Source organism: Camponotus floridanus, unplaced genomic scaffold (assembly GCF_003227725.1).
Source record: "Camponotus floridanus strain SB8 unplaced genomic scaffold, Cflo_v7.5 scaffold23, whole genome shotgun sequence".
NCBI lineage: Eukaryota > Metazoa > Arthropoda > Insecta > Hymenoptera > Formicidae > Camponotus > Camponotus floridanus.
The window spans coordinates 784776-806173 of NW_020229359.1; the positions used below are offsets into that span (position 1 = coordinate 784776).

Genomic DNA, 21398 nt, shown 5'->3' on the forward strand with positions numbered 1-21398 from the left:
TATTCTTATTAAATATAATTGTTTGTAGTGGAAGAAAAGTTTGCTGTACACACATATTTGTTTGTATATGTATTTATATCAAAATAAATATTTTTTAAATAAATAATATAATGGCATAGCACTTATTATATATATTATATAATGCCGACATTCTTTCAGATCACATACCTCCAAGTACTTGTTTTTCAAAATACATTACATATATTTATATGCAATGTACATAATTACAAATCTCATGATAAATATATTTCTCAAAGTTCATATGATTAAAAGCTATCAAAACTATCGAGAATATATACTCGCGGTACATAGTATAGAGATTATGACTTCAAAATTGATTACAAACACAGGATAAAATTCTTAACTTAATACTTAGAGTGACAATCTGAATATATGTTTAATTACAATGACAGAATTCTATCCTAATTTACGACTATTACAATAAACAATTGATAGAATTCTACTTCTATGACAATTACAATTGCAATTCTCTGTCTAAGTAATACAACTCTTAATGCTTTATACTATTTGCCGCGGCTCTCCGTCTTCTGATTGCGCGTAATCGATTGTTGCAATAAATTCGTAAAAATACCGAGCCAAATACCAACAGTATACCAAATACTCCAATAATAGTAATTTCGTGATGATAAATCAAGCAAGACAATAATATTGCCAAACCCTGCAACAGACATTGTTTATATATAATGTATCCTTTTTTTACATCTTGATAATAAAACATAATATTCTATAAGCGTATACCTGACGAATAGTCATCATAATGACGAATGTAATTGATCCAAATTTCGAAATAGTGTAAAAGATGTACAACTGGCCGCTTGCTGAACAAATTGATATCAGCAAACAATCGATTACAAATCTAGGGTACTATACGATAAGACATCATTAGTATTATGCTCTATGCAATGTAAAATGATAAAAAAACTAATGTGCAGTTGTTACAAAATTGGTTACCTTTGTCATGAACGAAAATATTAGCGGAAAGCTCGATTGCTGAAACAGAGACATTGCAGTCAGCAGACAGGAAAACATATTAACTGCGCACATCATTTGTATGCTTGTTACACCATAGTCTATAAAAATTGCATTTTGCCAGGTACTCGTAAAACTATCTAATAATAAATAGCCTCCTAATAATATAACACCAGAGAGTGTTGTAGCTCCATCTGAAAGTATTTGTAAGTCTGTCATGTTTGACCACATCTTATGAGAAATATACATTGTATTCTGAAGTACTCAGGTATATTACCATTTTTATGATCAGAACTGTCCAACATAAAAAGAGTCATTCCAATGGAAATAAGAATCGCGGTAACATACTCGTAATATTCATATGTTGTATGCGAAATTATTTTTCCCATTATCATAACAGGAATAATTTTCGAGGCTTTAACCAAAACCTAGAAAAGGAATGTTACACATATAAAGTAGACATGTGAGTTTTCATAATTTTTCATAATTTAAAGAAAATAAAATCAATAACTGGAGAAAAATCATATGTAAAATTACAATCCTAATTCTTTACCTGTGATGGAAAACTAACATACTTCAGAGCTTCATATTGACACCAACTGCTCATGATATTTGATAGAGAACAAAACGCATATTTATACAATGGCGTCTTATGTTGTGGCTGACGTTGAATAAGTAAGTATAATCCTGACATTGCAAAGGCAAGAATACGATTTACAAATACCAAGAATTGTGAATCTTGAAATCGTGTTTTATTACCAGAAGCATCTTCATATTCCTGTACAAATAAATTGATTGTTTCAATAGAGAATTATAACACATACAAAAGCAAAATCAAGAAAATGTTAATTGCAGTAATAATTTTTCAATAATAAAATAACATTTTATGATAGATATTTGTAATATTTTGCAAATGTTGATACATTTATATTCTGAACATACCTGTGTCATAATTTTTTCCTGTAAGTAACCCCATGTTAAATAACTGATTTGCAGCCCAAAAAAACAGTACATCAGAAGTAGGGCATCTTGAGTAAAAGTGCGTTGAATATGTGTGGAAGCATTGGAGGCATACGGAGGTGAATCCAAGAGACCTGTTTCACAATGCCCCATAAAACATGAATGTACCAATCTAGGGATGCAGCCTTTTCCTGTAGAAATATTTCTTAAATTATGACTGTCGCAATACACGTATCTAAAGTTATATTAATTCTTTTTGCCTACTTACCACTTCTTTGAATATATTTTGTATAGCGTACATATTTGTATATAAGGCAACCTGGCAGCAATATAGTGGCGTATCCCAATAGATTTAAACATAATCGAATGACCCAACTATACGTAGATGTTTTGGAAATGTCTTCTCCATTATTTGTCAACGATTTGATGATCTCACTGATTCCGAATATGATACTGACTGAAAGCAGTAGCAGCAAGCTGCCAAATGTATCTTTTTATTATTATATTGTAATAAACATAATCACAACATTATATCTTCATATATTTACACAAAATAGCAAAACACTCGGTGTAAAATTTACATCTATGACAAATTCGTACCTATCTTATGATGTATCAAATATAGTACAATTTATTATAAGAAAATATAGTACAATTTATTATAAAAAAATATTTGATAGATACGAATGTGCATGAAATTATTTCGTCTAATTGCCCAACACTTGATCTGTATGAAAAGCAGAAACTTAATTTGTTTCGAGTGTACTTTTAATACAAAGTCAGAATTGAAACGCACCAGATCACGCTGTCATTCATAAAGTTTCCCATACTTTTAGCGAAATGAGAAACTTTGGCGACCTGATTATCCGGTTATCCCATAACCTTCGTCATAGACAAAGTCCCCTTACTTGGTCGCACATGTATATCCACATGAATGCAAGAATCTTCATCAACTATGCATTATACAACACACTGCGAATTACAGAGAAATTGTAATTATATTTTTATCTGCTACTAATCATACTCTTATCTCCTACCGGTCCTATCATGTTTTATGGTGTTCTGATATTCAACAACGAAATGTAGATACATCGCAAGAGTGCATGTATATATATGTGTGTTCTATACATGCGTATCATGGCGATTACACCCACTAGCGAGACATCAGAGGTGGATAAAAATTTGTCAAGCACTAGCAGAAGACATAAAAATTTTTATTATTTATTTCTCAGACGGAGTCTCCGATGTGACAGTTCTAAGGATATGACGAAACGAAACCTGCCATCGGCAGGAAAGCGACGTCATTGACGCAGGACCTATCGCATTCGACATTCAATCATGTCAGCGGAAGCATTAAATGCTTGCCAAACATACAATACGACGACAAATTGGCAACGAATCCGGCGAGCTCGGTACGAATTTAAACGTTACATCGCGATTGAAAATTATTTATAGGATCATTGTTTTGGCAGACGATTGTTCATCTCGATTTTTACGGTGCACTCCGAATAGAAGCGCCCTACGCCTCAATACAGCCCTGATGACACACGAGGAAGAATCACGCGCGCGCGCGCGCTTGGAGCGTGACAGTTTGATCCAGCGTTAGAAATGATGAAAAAAAAAATTATGAGCGCGAAGGACGTTTGCGAGAGAGCGAGATCACACGAGTCGTCGGCGACTTGTCAGAGCAACGATATGTCAGTGAGCAGTAAAGTCGTGGCCTTGGGATAAGCGCACTTGTGTCAGATGTTGCGTCGCGCCTGCGTGTGCGATGCATGAATATTATACACACATACATATATATATATATATATATATATATATATATGCGTGTATGTACGGCCGACTAACCCGGAGTCGTCTAAAAAAAAACACGCGAGGGATTTGGCTCGATGACTCGTGTCGCAAGGACATTGATTGCACCCCCGATTGCATCGTTGAATTTTGCGAATTTTGGGAGCACGGGACCGTCTTATCTACAGGGACATTCCTATGCGGTGATTTGCATCCGATTATTCCTTAATGGAAAATCCGATCCAACGTCATCGTTCGTTTATGTCCTCTTAATGTCTAACGTTAAGTATCTAGGTAATTAAACGTTGCATTTGTTCGCCCAAGTTAATGTTTTTCGAAGGTTTACACTCATACGTGATTCATTGAGTTTCTAGGAAGAATTTTCCTTCCAGTCTAATTTCCTTTCGCTTTTCAGGTGAAGAGAACGACGGAAGTTGACTTAGTCGGAATCGAAAATCCAAGCATTGAAACCGGTTGACCATAGTTATCGCATTACGTTGAGAATGACAGAGAGGACGGAGAGACGAAAGGGAGATACGTGTATATATATATACATACTTGTTTGTTCCCCCTCATACTTGGCGGATGCTGGACAGAGATGTGATGCAATATCGGGAAAAAATTCCACGTTTATTAGCCAATCGAAAGATGTGAAAAACCATGAGATTTCTTTCATTAACGAGTCATTAGCGGTGATTTCTCTCCTCGACGAATAATGATCCTTGATCGATTATCACGACATTCCGTTTCGTAAAGCGTTTCCCTTTAGCCCAACTGCATTTAATGATCGATCGTTATCGGCCGCGTTATCGGGCTAATTAAGTATCTCTGCCGAGCAGTACTTAACTGAATAAAATGTTAAGTAAGTTTATTAAATTAATCCAATGATAGTATAGAAAACTGTCGGATAATATCGAATAATGATACGAATAAAATTGTTTATATTTTTTAATTTTTTTTTAGCGGAGAGATCGAATCATACGAATAAAATTTATATTATTTTTTGGCACTTTTTTTAGCTTCGATTTTTATATTATTTTTTAGCATTCTTTTTAGCTTTTTTAGCTTCGATTAGAATCGGATAAAACAATTGATTGAGCAATTTGAATTATTAATACTTCCATCACGTGTGTTTCTTATTCAACTAGATGCATTATGAGCTATCATAGACTTACAATAGCATAAGTATTAAAATAGAAGATAATTACAGAAGATGCTATGCTATAATAACTAATATGTTAACTAATATGTGCTATTATTATTATTCAATGTAATGCTGCACTATTGCATCACCCGTATCTTTTGTCAGTTATTACCAGTTCCTTTTACCGTCTACGATTATTGGCGATAAAAAAGCGTGCAGAAGGTGTTTGGTAATAGAAACACTCGAGATAAAAGACGCAACAATTCTTACAGTCGAGAACTGCAAGAGACTCCAAGACTGTATCCAAAGTTTACTCCGATATTGTATCTCTCCACGATATTATTCAATATCTTGCTCATTGTATCGCTTTTCAAAATTTCATGCAAACCTTTTTTTTTGCGCGTAGTCGAAAAATTATTCGCGCCTTGACATTTTACTTTTCGAGAGAGACGATCGTTTCGACAACGCCGTCAAAGCTGTGCTTATTCATGATCAAATACAATCTATGTTATTCGATTGATTTCTAGCTTATTCAATCTCGACAGAAATCTATTGAGACATTTTTTTTTTCCTCGAGACAAGCACACACGTGGCATGACTGATAGCGCGATTAATTAAGAGCCCGATCTCGCCGTCCCACTTTTTTCAATGCTGCATTCAGAACCTTGAACGATATATCTGACATTCCATCCTGCGCTTTATTATGCCTCAATCTTGTAGCCCATCCAGAGTGCAGTGTGTCATGCGCAAAGCATGACTCCTGCATTAGACGTAAATATCGCAACCATCGCCAGATGGGCGCTTCTTGTATCGTACATGACAGGCAGGTGCCGACGTGTATCGTATGACTAATCATCGTGAGGAAAATAACTAACAATGATGCGTAATTGACAGTTATGGCGCTTTTTCAAGCGTCGTAGAAACATTGTTCGTGTATCGGTTACCGGTCTTATGTTTCCAAATAAGATTCGTCGGCGAGCGCTAACATACTCTTGGAATGAAATCGCATCAATGAGAGATAAATACGACGCTAAAGGTAGCTCGAAAGTTTTTCCGAACGTCATTTTCATTTATCTTTCACGCACGCGCGCGTTTAACTTTACGTCAAACTCCACCTGCTTTTTTTTTTTATACTTTCAAAATGTATGAAAAACGAGAATGCGAGCGAGTATCGATCGGCGAGGGATTGAAGCACGAAGGAATCACGGATTTCATCTCTCGTAATGCGCAGAGGAACTTTGCCCCCGGCTCGGATAATCTCTCGTACGCCCCGGGTGTATTTGTTCTCTCTCTCTCTCTCTCTCTCTCTCTCCCTCTCTCTCTCTCTCTCTCTCTCTAATACATTTTTAGATCAAGGATAAGAAATCGAGCTATCGCGCGATCCGTCGTCATCATCGATGCATGGCTGCAGCGAGCGGCGCGGATCGCGCTATCGGGTTTACGGAGGCGCAAAGGTCGTCGACGACGACGAGAAGACCAGTAACACCACTGTACTGGGTGTTCCAAGAAGAACGGTCGTTATAATTCGCCCGGATCTAGAATAGAAACGATATAAATATTTAATCTCGGAGATACTTTTCATTTCCTGGAATTAATTCAACAAATATTCGGCGCGTGAAATAAATCGAAGCTCACTCACACCTCCCTCTCCCTCCCTAAAAAAAAAAATCGGAAGTACTGGGTGTTCCGAGAAGAACGGTCGTTATAATTCGCCCGGATCTAGAATAGAAACGTATTTAATCTCGAGAATAGAAACATATTTAATCTCGAGAATAGAAACGTATTTAATCTCGAGATACTTTTTATTTCCCAGAATTCAACAAGTATTTGGTGCGTGAAATAAATCGAAGCTCACCCGCATCTCCCTCTCCTTCCCTAAAAAAAAAAAAAGAAATCGAAAGGAGGCGTTTTCCCGCCGCGACGAGAATCGAAAACTCAAACGTCAAACGTCACGAAGCGCGGAGACTGCGCGCGAGCCGCGGTCGCAAATTCGATCTAAAGCGCGCGCGTTCGGGCGCGCAGGACGACGCATCGGGGACAGGCAACGGCAGCGGCAGCGTCGGGTTACATCCGCGCCCTTCGCTCCCCGCCCCGCCAGTTGCTTACGTAACGAGCGCGCCCGCCGCGTTGCACGGCGCGCGCGCGCGCGCCGCGTTTTGCTGAAGGACTCCCGGAAGTGTCATCTCCGCGAGGCGAAGTTCCCGAAAGCGGGGAACGGCGCCCGCGACGCACTCGGCTTGATCCGCTCCTGTCAAACGGAGCTCGCGCGCGATAGGGCTGGCGAGAGAACGGAAGACAGAGAGAGAAAGAGAAAGAGAGAGAGATAAAGTGCGCGCGCACCAGGAGAGAGAAAGAGATAAAGGCTCGCAGCGGAGCGATAGGGATCCCGCCGTAGGCTAGACGAGGACGCGACGAGCCTAGAGAGGTGTACGCGAGTCCGCACACCGAGTATCAACCAGCTGGTTGGCAAGGGAGCCGCGAGCAGTCGCCAGTGAGACGCGGCACCCCGCGTGTGTCACTTGTTCTCGTTCACTCATCCGCACGGTTCGTTCGTTCGTCCGTCCGTCCGTCCGTCCGTACGTGCGCGCGTACGTCCGTGGCGCGGGTACTACCTCCTCCTCCTCCTCCTCCTCCTTCTCCTCCTTCTCTACCTAGTTTGTTGTATCGTACCCCTCCCGCGCGGCGTATCTGCGGTAAACGAGACGAGTGGGTCTGCGGCAAGCTCCGTCGTCGCCGTCATCGTCGCCGTCATCGTCATCGTCGCACGTCCGTACGTACGTCCGAGAGCGGGTAACGTCGTGCCTCTTCACTCCGCGCCTGGCACCTCATTTCTCGGGACACGACACTCGTTCCCGACGCATCGTCTGCTGTTGCCTCCTCCACCTCATCCCCATCGTTCCATCATTCGTCTTGCTCGCGCGCTTCGCCTCGTTTCTCCTCTTCTCTCGTTTTCCGCATCTCTCTCTTCTTCTCTCTTTCTCTCTCTCTTTCTCTCTCTCTCCGCCGTTCTGGCCTTCCTCCTCCCTCTCCCCCTCCGCCCCTGATCGGTACAAGTGTGCGGCGCGAGTTCCGTGTGTACATATCTCTCCTCCCGTGTTGTGTTACCGCCTGGTTCTCGTGCCTGTGTGTGTTACGTGCGCGCAACGAGCGAACCAAGATGGCCGCCGACTCAGGAATGGAGACGTGTCCCTCCCCGGAGATTGCGGACTCCAGAAAGCGGCCGCTCGACTGCGACGCGGAGAACGGCGCGACCAAGAGGTCGCACTACGGATCAGGTATTTCCGTCGGGGCGTCGTCGACGCCGCGCGTCAACGTCGCGACTCGGCCGCGACTCGGTGGTCGACGTCGGTGATATCGCTCGCTCGCTCCCATCTTCGAGCTCCGGGCCTTCTCTCTCTCGCGGGCACGCATACTCGCGCACCGATATACACGCGCCAATAGGCAATACGTGCATGGATACGCGCGGGAACGTCCGTCTCGCTCGCTCTCCGCCTCCCTCTCTTCCTCCAACCCCGCGCCATCTCTCTCTCTCTCTCTTTTGCTCCGTCTTTCGCGCGCGCCTTTGACAATCTCGTCGTCGCCGCCGCCGCGCTCTGTTGACACGGCGCGGATCGCCGGGCCATTCCCTTTCGTTTCCCACTTCGTGGGGGCCTCGTCGACGGATCGCTTCGTCCGGCGATCGCCGTATGTATCGCGACAAAGCACCGCGCCTCGTCTCGCGCATCCTCTGGCGTGCCACGTCTCCTCTCCTTCCGCCCGCCTCGACGTCCTCTTTTTCCTTTTTTTCTCTTCCTCTCTCGGTCTCTCTCTCTCTCTTTGTTCGCGTCTCTGTCGCGCGTCCCATCTTCCACGATCTACAGAGTCGCGCGCGCGGCCGCGTCAAGTTCGACGACTGAGCCAGCGGGTGTTTTAAATACCGACCTTCCGACCCGCGTTTGACGTTTTCCTCTTCCTCTCCTCGTCCGGCTCTCTCTCGCTCACTCTCTCTATCTGTCTTTCTCTCTCCGTCTGTCTGTCTTCCTCGATTACGTGTGGGCGGTCGTGCCTGTGGAACATTGTTAATGGAGGACCGCTTCCACGGCGGTGGCTGCTTCTACGGTGACTCTGCAACTTTGTCGCGCGAACGTCGTGAAAATAGCGGTTGCGCCGCCACGTTCTCGTCGTCTTTGTGCATCAGCCGCGGGCGCGAGTCGCTCTCCGCACCGCGTATCCCGGGTCGCGGTGCCGCAGCCACCGTCGTCGTCATCGTCGCCGTCATTGTCGTCGTCGCCCTCGACAAGTCGCCGTCGTCGACGTAGTCACGCGCGCCGCCGCTGCCATCCGCGCGCAGAACGACGGCGCCCACTCTAGGATGTGGCGCATCGGTGAGTTGTCACGCACGCACGCACCGCGCCGCACCTCTCCGCCGCGCAGACGAGGTTGCGGGTCAAGGTCGCCGGGCCAGCGAGCGAGCGAGCGAGCGAGCGAACCAACCAACCAACCAACCGACCGACGAGCCGAGCGGAGCCGAGCCGAGTCGAGCCAGCGCGCAGGGTTTCCATCTGTCAAACAGCTGTTTGCCTTTCGCGCGCCCGACTTCCCGCTGCGCGCCGTCCCTTTCGGCCCGATCTCTTCGCATCGATCTCGGTTACCGTTTTCTCCTTCGCCTTCGCCCTCGCCCTTCGCGATGCATCTCGCGCTGGGATTTCGGCTTGTCTCCAAAGGGTGGTTCGATGTACGAAATACGTCTACGCGCTCCATCGGCCACGTTGACCTTTCTATCGTGACATTCGATCTGTATTGACATTAGTTGTTTTTTTCGAGCGCGATCATCTCTTTTTCGATCACGCTGCTGGATTCAAAGTGATTCTTGAAAAAAAGTCAAGTAGATTGTTATCGTGGATTCTATTCGTTTTAAGCTCTTAATCGAGTTCGACTCGTCGTGTGTGTGTGTGTGTGTGTGTCTTTTGACTCGATTGCACCGAGGTTAGTCATCGCTACGATGACCGTGATCGATTCCATTTTTCTTTCTCTTTGTTCGTGACATAATCAAGATTTACTACCCGGAAAGAGCGAATAATCTCCAAACGAAAAGTTAATTAATCAAGATTGCCGGTGTAATTGGGAATAGGTTGACTCGATTGATAATTTTCGTTGACGAGAGGTTTTCGGAATCTGAATTCTGTCGAATGATTAAGCTTACGATGGAAAATTGTAAATAGATCAATCAATATACGTGATTGATTACGAATTCAACCGCGATTGTTTTCTCTCTCTAGGAATAGTCGCGTTAGAAATTTAATCTCAAACTGTCATTTCCAAGAATTGATAATCATTAATTACGTAATTTTTTTTTATCTTTTAGACTTCTTATTTACGTGCCATATATTTATTCCGATGACCATGTGTCATAATTCGTGACCAATTCGTCGACTGATTTAGATTTCCTGGAATTTCTTTAATCACCTTTAAACATGTTCGATTACGTGTGCGAGTGTAAACAAGAACAAAAAGAATCATGTGCGTTTTCGAAACATGATTAAAAAAATGTATGTGATTGCAGATAAAAATATTGATTTTGTAAAACAAAGAGAATCTCGATTTTTGATTATTAACAATTTTTCATAACTCGTTTAATCAACGAAATAAAATGATGCTTCTCGAGTTGCATCAGCATGTGACATTTAAGAGTTAAAAAAAGAAATCGGGCCGATTCTTTTTGAAATTAACTCAATTTTCAGAAAAATATCATTGAAGAAATATTTTGTTCATAAAATATATCCATGTTTTCAATGCTTTGAAGTAATAATTCCTTAGACATATATCCACTTTGAATCAATAAAAAGATTTTTTAAAATCTGATCTTTAATTCACCCAGGGAGAGAAATTAATATACATTTTTTAAATATAAAAATATCTTTTTTTAATCATTCTATATATGCATAATATTTTATCATTAAACACGATTCAATAATTTCTTCCCTATTTCCTTTTAGATTAATTTTAAATTGCATACTGTTATTCAGAGAAAATGATTAAGAAGATAATTTGAATTCTGATTTCGCAGGAGGAGATGGAACCTATCACCTCAAAGTGTTGGTCCCCGGTGTGGCGGCCGGGGCCATTATTGGAAAAGGTGGAGACACAATTGCTCAACTTCAAAAAGATACAGGGGCAAGGGTGAAGATGTCTAAATCGCACGATTTCTATCCTGGTATATATTTAAATTGTATACATACACGAACTCTCTTTTCTTTATTTCTTCTTATTATCAAGAAAATCGTTTTATATTTACAGGAACTACCGAGAGGGTATGCCTAATCACCGGCACCGTAGATGCTATAATGGAAGTTATGGAATTTATCATGGATAAAATACGCGAGAAGCCTGATCTTACTTCGAAAACTACAGTTGACTTTGACTCTGGTAAAGCCACAGCGGAGAGAGACAAGCAGGTATAAGACTCAAACATTTTATGTGTAAAATAAATTTTTTTTTAATACCCCTGTCTTCTCTTTTACATACAAGATATTTTTTCAAAACAATTGTTTTATTAGTAGGTGTTAGTAGTTTATATTTTTCTTATAGAAAAATATAATATACAGATTCTGGAATAAAAATTAAAAATAATTATACAGATTCTAGAATATTTATCTTCTTAACAGGTTGTCTTTTAAAAATAATGGTAATTTATTATTATAATATTGATAATTCTCTTTATAAAAAAACATGATATATTAACAATAATCATTTATAAAGAATGTAGTTGCTAAATTTATACCAGATAAAATGATTTGTCTCTGATAATTAAGCTTATAACTGTTCTCTTTGTTGCATATGCAAATTTTGTATGCGGTAATGACACATGAGTCGAAACTGCTATTTCAGGTCAAAATTTTGGTACCTAATAGCACCGCGGGGATGATAATAGGAAAAGCCGGGAATTATATTAAGCAAATTAAAGAAGAATCCGGCTCGTACGTCCAAATAAGTCAGAAGGCTAAAGATCTATCTCTTCAAGAGCGATGTATAACAGTGATTGGTGAAAAAGAAAATAATCACAGGGCGTTACATATGATCCTAGCGAAAGTAGCGGATGATCCACAAAGTGGTACCTGTCTTAATGTCAGTTATGCGGATGTAAGTGGTCCGGTTGCCAACTACAATCCTACAGGCAGTCCTTATGCTCAAGCCCCCACAAGCACTCCCACGTATACATCTACAGCTGGCTTGAATACAGGTTAGTATTTAACAAGTTTTATAATGCTGATAAAGCATTCTCTCTGCAATGTAATGAAATGCTGTTTTATTAGTATCATCTGTGATTATATAACATTATGTAATAATAGTAATTATATATATAGTAATTATATATATATATATATATATATATATACATATACATTGCTACAAACTTTCAAATAGACGCTCAAATTTTATTATTAAATAACTGCAGATGTCGGAAAAATTCACTGTATTGAATAAAAAAAAATAAAGAAAGTATCTTTTATATGTCTTTAGAATCGTGCAAGAAATATTGCGCTTTATTCATATTTTCTCCTTTTTTTTCTTGTTTTAATCAAACCTTGGATCGTGCATGTAGATTTATAGTTTAACGAGAAATCGTCTTTTATCGTCTTGTGATTAATAAAATATGGTAATTATATGTTTATTATTTTAGTGAGTCTCTTGAACGGTGCTGGTTTGAGTCTTAACTTGAATCTGGGCGCGGCCATTACAGCGGGCACGGCACCAGTAACGACGCAGCTGCTGGAACATATAAAACTGAATCTACGTACGACAGGTTTCTCCGAGCCCGCTGCTACAGAGATACTCGCCGCGATCGCCACTCTCGCCAAATATAATATCCTCGGGATGGGCATAGGAATGCCGTCTAGTATGAGCTATCTGGGCAACCCGATGGACAGCACAACGACCGCGAACGGCTCGAACAACAATGGCGGTGTATTCGGACCCATCGGGACTGTGCCTGCACTCGGATCAACTTCGCCGACGCCACGCAATACCCTCGATCGTTACGAGCCGTTCGATCCGTTCCGACAGAACAACACCGCCGCCAGCGCGATACACCTGAACAACAATTCGTTTGGCCTGGGCACTAACCAGTTATCACTTGTAAGTAAGAGTCCTACACAGGTAGACGCCAACAACAAGGAGACCAAGAAAGTAGACATAGAAATTGCAGAGGTTATAGTGGGAGCTATTCTGGGACCCGGTGGTCGTGCCCTCATTGAGATTCAGCACCTAAGTGGCGCCAACATACAAATCTCTAAGAAGGGCATGTTCGCCCCTGGTACCAGGAACCGCATAGTGACTATCACGGGTTATCCCAATGCGATCAACACTGCTCAATACTTGATCGAGCAGAGGATCAGTGAAGAAGAGGCGAAGCGAGCACGTCAGAATGCCATCGCCAGTATGATACATTGATTTCAAGTACAGCACTCCTCTTGTTCATCCCCATTATTGAGCTCCGTTGTTCACCTCTTCACACCCTGAGAAAGTAGAACGCGCCCGGATACGGCGCGCGATTCTCTTCTCTCCTCTGTATACTTTTGACATATATATATATATATACATACATATATATATATTTCGTCTAACATCGCCAATCTACCGCCCGTTGTCATCTATCGCGCTGCGTTGTCACTATAGCGCTTGCATTGTCGTATCACTTACGTTCGTACATCCATCATGGCTCGTCAACACATTTATCTCTATCTTTTAAGATTATATTATGACATATATGTATATATATATGTATGTATATGTATGTATGTATATATATATATATATATATATATATATATATATGTATGTATATGTATATGTATGTATAGATGTATAACTACTACGATTGTTCTGTGATACACCACATTACGGGGCTTTATCACACACGACACGCGCGTATCGCATCAGAGTTGCCACGAATAATTAGTTGTTATTGTGTATAGCGCATTACCAGTTGAGGTAATCCACACGATGTAATTGTTATCGATTCGGAAAGATTCGATTACGGCATCTCCTTAGCCAAACACAATTGTTCACACACCACTGACAAACTACACTATACACTTGGAAAGATCCGGCTTCTTCTTTCGATAGACAAACTTTTCTGCCTGGATAATATTGCGAATGCATTCTCAGATTTTTATGGGACATATTTCACCATAATAATCCAAAAAGGTCCAGCTCATACAGAACTCAACGTCGAAACGGCAATGAATCTGGGTCAATCATCGATTTGTCAACTGAGGAGGAATGTTGAGACAAGAGTTTCGTGTGATCAACATTCTGAATTGTCTTTCGAGATGGGAAATACTTAGACTAATCTCGCTCTTTTTATAAAATGTATTATTTACTTCGTTCATCGAGTACACAGAGTAATATCTTGGCAAAGAGTTTATATATATATATATATATATATATACACGCGCGCACACATATAGAGAATGTTTCGGAGAAAGAATTATAAACCTTTAGAGTTTAAAATTTTGAGTTCTAAAACTTTGTAAAATTTTTTCCGAAACTTCTCATGACGCAAAAATATCTGGAAAAAGTTTAATATATTCATATATATATATATATAATCCAAAGTGAGAGCTATTCTATATATATATATATAAACATATATTTATATATTTACAATATCGCTGGCTGGTCCAGTTAAATAAAAATAACGAATAACTCGTTATTGCCAAGTTATATTCTTAATTCCAAAGCATTTAAGTCTCCATCTCTGAACACAAACCTCGTCTAACTTTTCGTAGCTCTTATATTGTTAGAGTAATATATATACAAAACTAGATTAACTTTAAACTTGTTATTACTTTTTAATAGATATTTCTAAGGGATGGACAAATCTATTTACGCTTTAGCACTCGTTTACTAGGATAATACCTTTTGCACATCATTTTAGATAATATTCTCAAATTATATAGTTTGCGCAAGTGTGTGCAATTGTTCCATTGTTCCATTATTTATCTAGAATTTTTAGTCTAATTATTTCCTCTTTTAAGACGATCGTCAGTTGACTACGATTAAGATCTATTAATATTTTGCCTGGCGTTTTACTTTAGTCTCATTTAATCAGACTCGATATTGGAATTTGTTATGTGCCTTTTGAGAGAAAGTAGGATCTATTGGCGTTTGCTTTCTTAAAATGACAAACGCTCGTTCGTTTAAACGACACATTTCGGAAGTCTTTTATTTACGTGCGAGCTTTTTTCCTCGATTTGTTTTTTTCTTGCCGCGCGCGAGACTTTTTACCGATACAGATTCGTGTATTTTAAAATGATCTAGCAGAGATTTATCGATTATATAGACGTATACGAGAATCTCTTCTGTTTTGCACATTTTAATCATTACTTTGGACAATCTCGATTATTTAGCCAAATCGCATATTTTTGGGTTCTGTATGGAATGTAAAAGGGAGCGTTTTTCGTCACAGGAAGCGAATTGACAGGTTTGTCGAATGATAGGATCGATTTAAACATTGTTTCCAGACAAATCTGTTGCGCTTTCGCTGTTTGATCGGAGGAAAGGATATCCGCTAAGAGAGTAGGAATTTTTATAATCATTCTTTCTTTTTTTTTGAGGATAGGTAAATAGGAAGGGGTGATATAAGCTAGGTAGTAATCAATAATGGGTGTAGTTAAACTAATGATTATATCGAAATGAAATATATAACTGTACATGAGTACAATTCATAAATGGAGGCGCTGGCCCACCGCTCTTTAAACAATGACTTGTATATTTATAAATATCGCATGACGGGAATGATAATGATAATATATTATGCAGAGAGAAAGATATATATGTATATATACATACACACATTTATACATGCATATATATATACAGGTATATGTATATATGTATGTACGCATGTATGTATTATACAGAGAGAACGATGCATTAGATTAATACAAAGATTAATAAAAAGAGAAATCACGTTAAATGAATTATAAAAATGACGTATATATGTATATATATATATAAAAGAAAGAAAAAAAATATATATAAATATATAATATATATGCAGAAATATTATATATATGAAAGAATGTGGAGATGAGATATTATAAAAGATTGTTAACAAAATATTTGCGTCCGCAAAGGGGAGAGAACAGATTTATGTTTATCCATAAATTCTATGTGAACTCTATTATCAATTAAACTTCACTGTGTTGCCCAAATAGATTGAAAAGTCACTGAGAAATATGAAATAATTAATTAGGTTGCTGTAGATAGATCAATTCTAAAGTTTTAAGAGAGCATATATAAATGTAACTTATAGATATTAATTTAATTTATGGATTAGTGTGTTCTGATGGCCTTCGTGCTATTAATGCTAACGGCAGCATAATATATTTCATTATATATTGATTAATATAAAAAAATAATATGTACACAAGTCTATATCGTCATTCTCTTCGAAATCATCACATTAGAGCTATTAATTTGGTTACCGCTGATTCTCTCATCGCGCTACAAATCTTCCATTATAATCGGCTGTCAACATTCTCTGGCCGGCTGCCGACAGGCGAAAGTTGCCGAGTTTGTCGCGCGATACGAGACGAGGCGTGTAAAGAAAAAAAAAAGAAAAAAGAACAGAAAAAGAAAAAAGCATTTGTCATTCGAATTTGCCATTAGTCTCGTTTCTACACACAAATACACATACACGATTTTACATTGCCACTGCTACAAATATGTACGTTACCTATTAGATTTAATATTATTTATTCGTCTTTCATATTCACAATTCTCAATGTTATTTAATCGTTCTAATATTTATTCGCGTCTCTCGGACTCAAGTGTCGCATTATATATGAAAAGCATCGATTGAGGATCGGCATCTTTATTTTATATCCCCATGTTGTTAAAGTTGTATGAGAGAGAGAGAGAGAGAAAGAGAGAGAGAGATGAGGATTAACTATATATCTCATCCGATGTAACGCAACTGTGAACGAGATTGGACGATAAACTCTTGAACCGAAAACTCGCTTACGCGTCGCGATTCGCTCTCGCTTTTGCTTCTCCACTTTAAATTATATGTCTCTAGGAAGCGATTGCTCTTAGGAGCGATTACTATATTACTTTCGCACGAATTTTCGCCTCCAAACCCGTTCACTATACTGTTACCGTACATTCGCAATAGCCATGCTCTTAGCACTCTTGTTCGCGTATAGCGTTGAAGCAAATTGAAAGAAACAATCGCCCATGGCACCTCGTATCTTCATTAGCGCAGAATGAAGCGACTAATTTTGTGATATGCATCGCCTGTTGGTACAAATGATACAAGTTATGACGTACATGTTTGTAGATAGATGCAATATATATTTGAAACGAGGAGGAGAGAGGAGGAGGTGGAGAAGGGAGGAGGTCCCTCTGACAAACAACTTGTAGGTAGCAGTTTCACGTTATAAACTAGGAATAGAGTTCTCTCTGATATTAAACATTCCGTAGTAGAGCAAATTCCGTATATAAGACTAGCTGTGATGGAGCCGAGAAAGAGAGTGTATATTTATCAGCCGCCAATACGCGAAAGATGTCGAACGAACGAACGAACGAATTATGTATGTACGTTGATATAGAATGTAAAATTGTAGAATTTATTTGCGCAGGTAAAGTAAAGCGCTTGTCACGGCATGCCGCAAAGTTCGGCCAAGACGAGGGGGAGATCGAAGGAGGAAAGAGGACAGCTTCGTCACGCAGTGCGCACGAAAATAAAGTTAACATGCTCGATGCTCGTTAAGCATGATAACGGATATTTCGCGCGATGACGTCCGTATTTGTTTTTCGACGACGAGAGATCAGGACAATTCTCTTCCCCTAAATGAATGCGTAAACAACACACGCGTGGAGGACAAATGCATCTCCATGCGATATATACTCCGGGTAAGAATCAAACGAGAAACGCAAAAGGAAAAAACACATATAGAGGCCATAGCGCGATCAGCCAGTCTAACATAAGTATTCTCTTTAGTGTAATATTGATTTATAAAGAGTATACCGCTTGTTATAAATTTTAGTGATCGTATCGATATGATTCGTAAAGTTTGCGACATTGAAAGTGTTATTTTAAGTAGATCGAAAGGAAGTATTTCTCTTCGAGCGGAGCTTTATGATTGCTTATCTGATAAAAATGTCGAAAAAGTCTCGGGAATATCTTCTCAGTCAACAACAAAGTGCTAAGTATAGATATATTTTTCAAGACTCGGGATTGAGAAAAGGAGATGTAGAAGATTCTACTATACATTTCTGTGTAAAAAGTGTGCGATTGTTAGTGAATTTGCTTTGTAAAATGATTACAAACTATGACGCTGAAGATTGATCACAAGATCACGCGTAAGATTGCACTTTCCAGTAGCTCGAAGATGTACACGGTTGTCATTATATTAAAATAACACTTTCGATAAATAAACTTAAACTTTCCTAATGTCGTTTAACAGCGACATTAGTATGTGCGTATATATGCGTTAGTACGTGTATATATCTATCTTCGACGTATTACGTAATAACAAGATATATAACGACGAAATCAACATTTCCGCGTGCAAAGTCGTGTCCCGTATGCGATCAATATTGGAGAGATAATCTTATCGCAAATATTAGATTGATAATTGACGTGCCGCAATATATTGAATGTACATCAATAGTAGGATATTTTATTAACAACAAAATTGTCGTTACGTGTTTAATGAATATTGATTCGCATGGGGGACTCTTTTTAACCCTTTCCGAAACGATTTCGATCGAAATCATTGCTACATGAACAGAACGCTTCTTCCTTCAATTTCTCTGTAAAAATTCGCATATTCGATTATTCGATTCATCGAAGGAAAATGTTTTTCGAGATAATTTTTGTGAGAGAGACGTCAAGGTATTCAAGCGAAAATGATGCGACTCCGCGAGATTGTGGGAACGGAAAGGGTTAAACGACTCGCGTGTATCATATCGTCGAGGATTTTTCAAGAGAAACGACGACGATGCATTCGCGCACGAGGTGGCAAAGCAGTATTGATCGGCCAGTCAATGTTACCTACGAGTTGTTTAACGAGAGGACAACATACTGTTGCAATAGACCCGACAGTCATCGCCGCCAAAAGCATTTCCCCGCCCCCTTTCCCCTTCTTGTTAGGAGAATCTTTTATTTTTTCATACAACGCTTTGTTTTGTACAGTTTAAGATATATTTCTTTGTTTCTACTCGCCAAGACCGCAGCGTGTCGCCAGTCGATAGGACTGTACACAGGACAGTTAGGCGTATAGACATGTAGCTAGTTTCTTAAATCTCTTGTGAAATATTATAAAACAAATTATAAAACATGATCGAACTGTCCGAGATGAAAGAGGAAAGAGAAATAAATATATAATTCTACGTATCTGCGTATACTCTTGTGTATACTGTCTCGTATGAGAATACTAAAGGAATCTATTAAGGAGAAAAAGAGAGAGAGAGAGAGAGAATTAAAATATATACAACCCTCGCAAGAAAGCGAGAGGAAAAAAGAAAGAGAGAGAAAAACCGCGAGAAAAAGGTGTAGCGTAGTAATCAGGGAACTGTAGGAATTGCATTGACTCGCCTCAATTCTAATTACGACTATTGTTACAGTAACTATTAAATGAATCTTCGATACTTCGTTGCCGCGCGTAAGGGTGACTCGTGTGTCACGTTACTTGGCTGTGTGTGCTAGGCTACATCGTAAAGATCATGTTCCATCGTACTTTCTCATCGCATTAATCTCCATTAAGATCCGATGTGAAGGGGAAAAAAAATTGAAAAAAAAAAACAAAGAAAGAAAACGCAAAAAAGAGGCAGAAAGTGATATTCAAAAAATCGCGCCAAGAATTTAAAATAATAATAATAATAATAATAATAATATTAATCTGCTGCATGTCACTCCACATCCTTTAGTGCCATATCGAACCTATCTTCCTTCTTTCCCCCTCCCCCTTTCCAATTTCATCAGCCACCACACTTGTTAACGTTTGACAGTAGAATGTATTGTTAAAGATGTGTATTTCCTGCACGACAGGCAGGCCGTTTTCAATTAAAAAGTCGAACATTTATTTCCCATTAATATATGCTAAATATATATATAATATCGTTATGGAGTATATATTTTACGAGATACCTTTATGTACTCCTATATATTCTTAGTTTGCAATAAAATGGAGACTCTCGCAGCAGCCAGGAATATTACGAGGATAGAAAAAAAAGTGGGAGAGGGATTTAACGCTTTCGCTGTAATAGACACTGAGCTGTAAATTGAGAGAGAAACATTATTTATATAAATGAATGAACTATAATTTCGACATTGTTGCGTTGTGCACATGTTTGCGTTTCCTGACTTTTTTCTTTCACGTGTGTCTTGTTCTACAAATTTGTTCTACGCGATCGACGATAATAATTAAAAAAAAATTAGAGATGCAACAATTTCTGGAGTAATATTCCTGTACAATGAATCTGATTGAAATTAATCGTTAATGTTGACGGAAAAAAAAAGAGAAAATTTAGGCGAATTTTTTATAAAAATCAGTAAATTCAATTGAATCAGTAAATTCATATCGAACGAATGTTCTTAAAAATTGTGTCGGCAAAAAAGAATTTATATCGAATGTGTATTGTACCGGAAGGCGGATGGAGGGCCTAATGAATTAATGGATAACGATTCAAATAACAATTTAAAAAAAAAGAAAAACAGACATATATATATACACACAAGTGTTAGCATTGTAAAATATATATATATATATATATATATATATATATATATATATATATATATTACAATTAATTATTATTTCAGAAAGAATGTTGCATTTTTCTCTATATTAAGAATTTTGCTTATCTATACTTGTTAGTTTACTGCCACTTTTTTGCAATCGTTCGCTATAATCAAATGTTTAAACGATAGGGCGAATTCGCCAAGATAGCCAAGGAAATCAATGTAAAACGTAATATATTACGCTAAGGGACATGTTACACTAAGATATATTGTTATAGAGAACGTCGCAAAAAAAAAAGAGGAAATTATTTATTACATCGTGTATCGCATCGATTGACAATAGCGGAAACGAAGTTTTATTATACATGTAATGCGCGCGCGCGCACGAAAGATAGCATACAGATTATCGAAGATTGCAGCATTCAGAAATCATTCGATTAGCCACGACGTGAGATATATATTTCCCATATCACGATCTTTATCGTTTATCTAATTCAACATCATTCTCATAAAGTAACGCGGAAAGACCATTTAATCGAGAGAGAGGAAGAGGGAGAGAAAAAAAAGAGTAAAATCAACTAAAAGAAAAGAAAATTAATGTATCGAAACGCACACATAACGAGGCGATGTTACGTGTGTCCGCGCGACAACTAGAACACACATTCGTTACAAAATAATTAAGAGGATTGTACAAAATTGTATGTAATGTTATTTTATCGGAAGTGAGAATATTATAATAGAGTTAGGCTGTTAATATGGTATATTATTTTGGGTAAG

The 21398-nt window shown here is 38.9% G+C and overlaps 2 protein-coding genes across 7 annotated transcripts; one reads left to right on the plus strand and one right to left on the minus strand.

The window, feature by feature from the left end:
* Window positions 1-121: 121 nt before the first annotated feature.
* Window positions 122-4677, minus strand: LOC105250702 (adenosine 3'-phospho 5'-phosphosulfate transporter 1). 3 transcript variants are annotated; one of them, XM_011256933.3, is made up of 9 exons: window positions 4303-4677; window positions 2747-2922; window positions 2219-2427; window positions 1933-2141; window positions 1544-1768; window positions 1268-1418; window positions 973-1184; window positions 760-885; window positions 122-679 (listed from the first exon to the last, which is right to left on the minus strand). In XM_011256933.3, exons 2-9 carry the CDS (start codon window positions 2776-2778, stop codon window positions 512-514), a joined length of 1332 nt encoding a protein of 443 aa, XP_011255235.1. In that variant the 5' UTR covers window positions 2779-2922; window positions 4303-4677; the 3' UTR covers window positions 122-511. The 3 variants fall into 3 exon arrangements, with proteins under 3 accessions (XP_011255235.1, XP_011255237.1, XP_011255234.1); XM_011256935.3 differs by lacking the exon at window positions 4303-4677 and adding an exon at window positions 2988-3300 and having other exon boundaries at window positions 2747-2903; XM_011256932.3 differs by lacking the exon at window positions 4303-4677 and adding an exon at window positions 2988-3300.
* A 2580-nt stretch (window positions 4678-7257) lies between these two features.
* Window positions 7258-19350, plus strand: LOC105250703 (RNA-binding protein Nova-1). 4 transcript variants are annotated; one of them, XM_011256939.3, is made up of 6 exons: window positions 7261-8163; window positions 10935-11081; window positions 11165-11322; window positions 11756-12107; window positions 12549-13003; window positions 13074-13238. In XM_011256939.3, exons 1-6 carry the CDS (start codon window positions 8046-8048, stop codon window positions 13080-13082), a joined length of 1239 nt encoding a protein of 412 aa, XP_011255241.1. In that variant the 5' UTR covers window positions 7261-8045; the 3' UTR covers window positions 13083-13238. The 4 variants fall into 4 exon arrangements, with proteins under 4 accessions (XP_011255238.1, XP_011255241.1, XP_011255240.1 ...); XM_011256938.3 differs by lacking the exon at window positions 13074-13238 and adding an exon at window positions 17515-19350 and having other exon boundaries at window positions 7262-8163; XM_011256936.3 differs by having other exon boundaries at window positions 7258-8163; window positions 12549-13619.
* Window positions 19351-21398: the final 2048 nt, after the last annotated feature.

Bases quoted from the DNA above. Each gene is read 5' to 3' on its own strand.
- LOC105250702 (XM_011256933.3), bottom strand. From the start codon at position 2,778: ATGGGAAACTTTATGAATGACAGCGTGATCTG. The intron at 2,428-2,746 runs GTGCGTTTCAAT...TACATTTGGCAG, and splicing joins ATGAATGACAGCGTGATCTG to CTTGCTGCTACTGCTTTCAG. The intron at 1,185-1,267 runs GTAATATACCTG...AAATACTTTCAG, and splicing joins CAGTTCTGATCATAAAAATG to ATGGAGCTACAACACTCTCT.
- LOC105250703 (XM_011256936.3), top strand. From the start codon at position 8,046: ATGGCCGCCGACTCAGGAATGGAGACGTGTCCCTCCCCGGAGATTGCG. The intron at 11,082-11,164 runs GTATATATTTAA...TTATATTTACAG, and splicing joins ATCGCACGATTTCTATCCTG to GAACTACCGAGAGGGTATGC. The intron at 12,108-12,548 runs GTTAGTATTTAA...TTATTATTTTAG, and splicing joins TACAGCTGGCTTGAATACAG to TGAGTCTCTTGAACGGTGCT.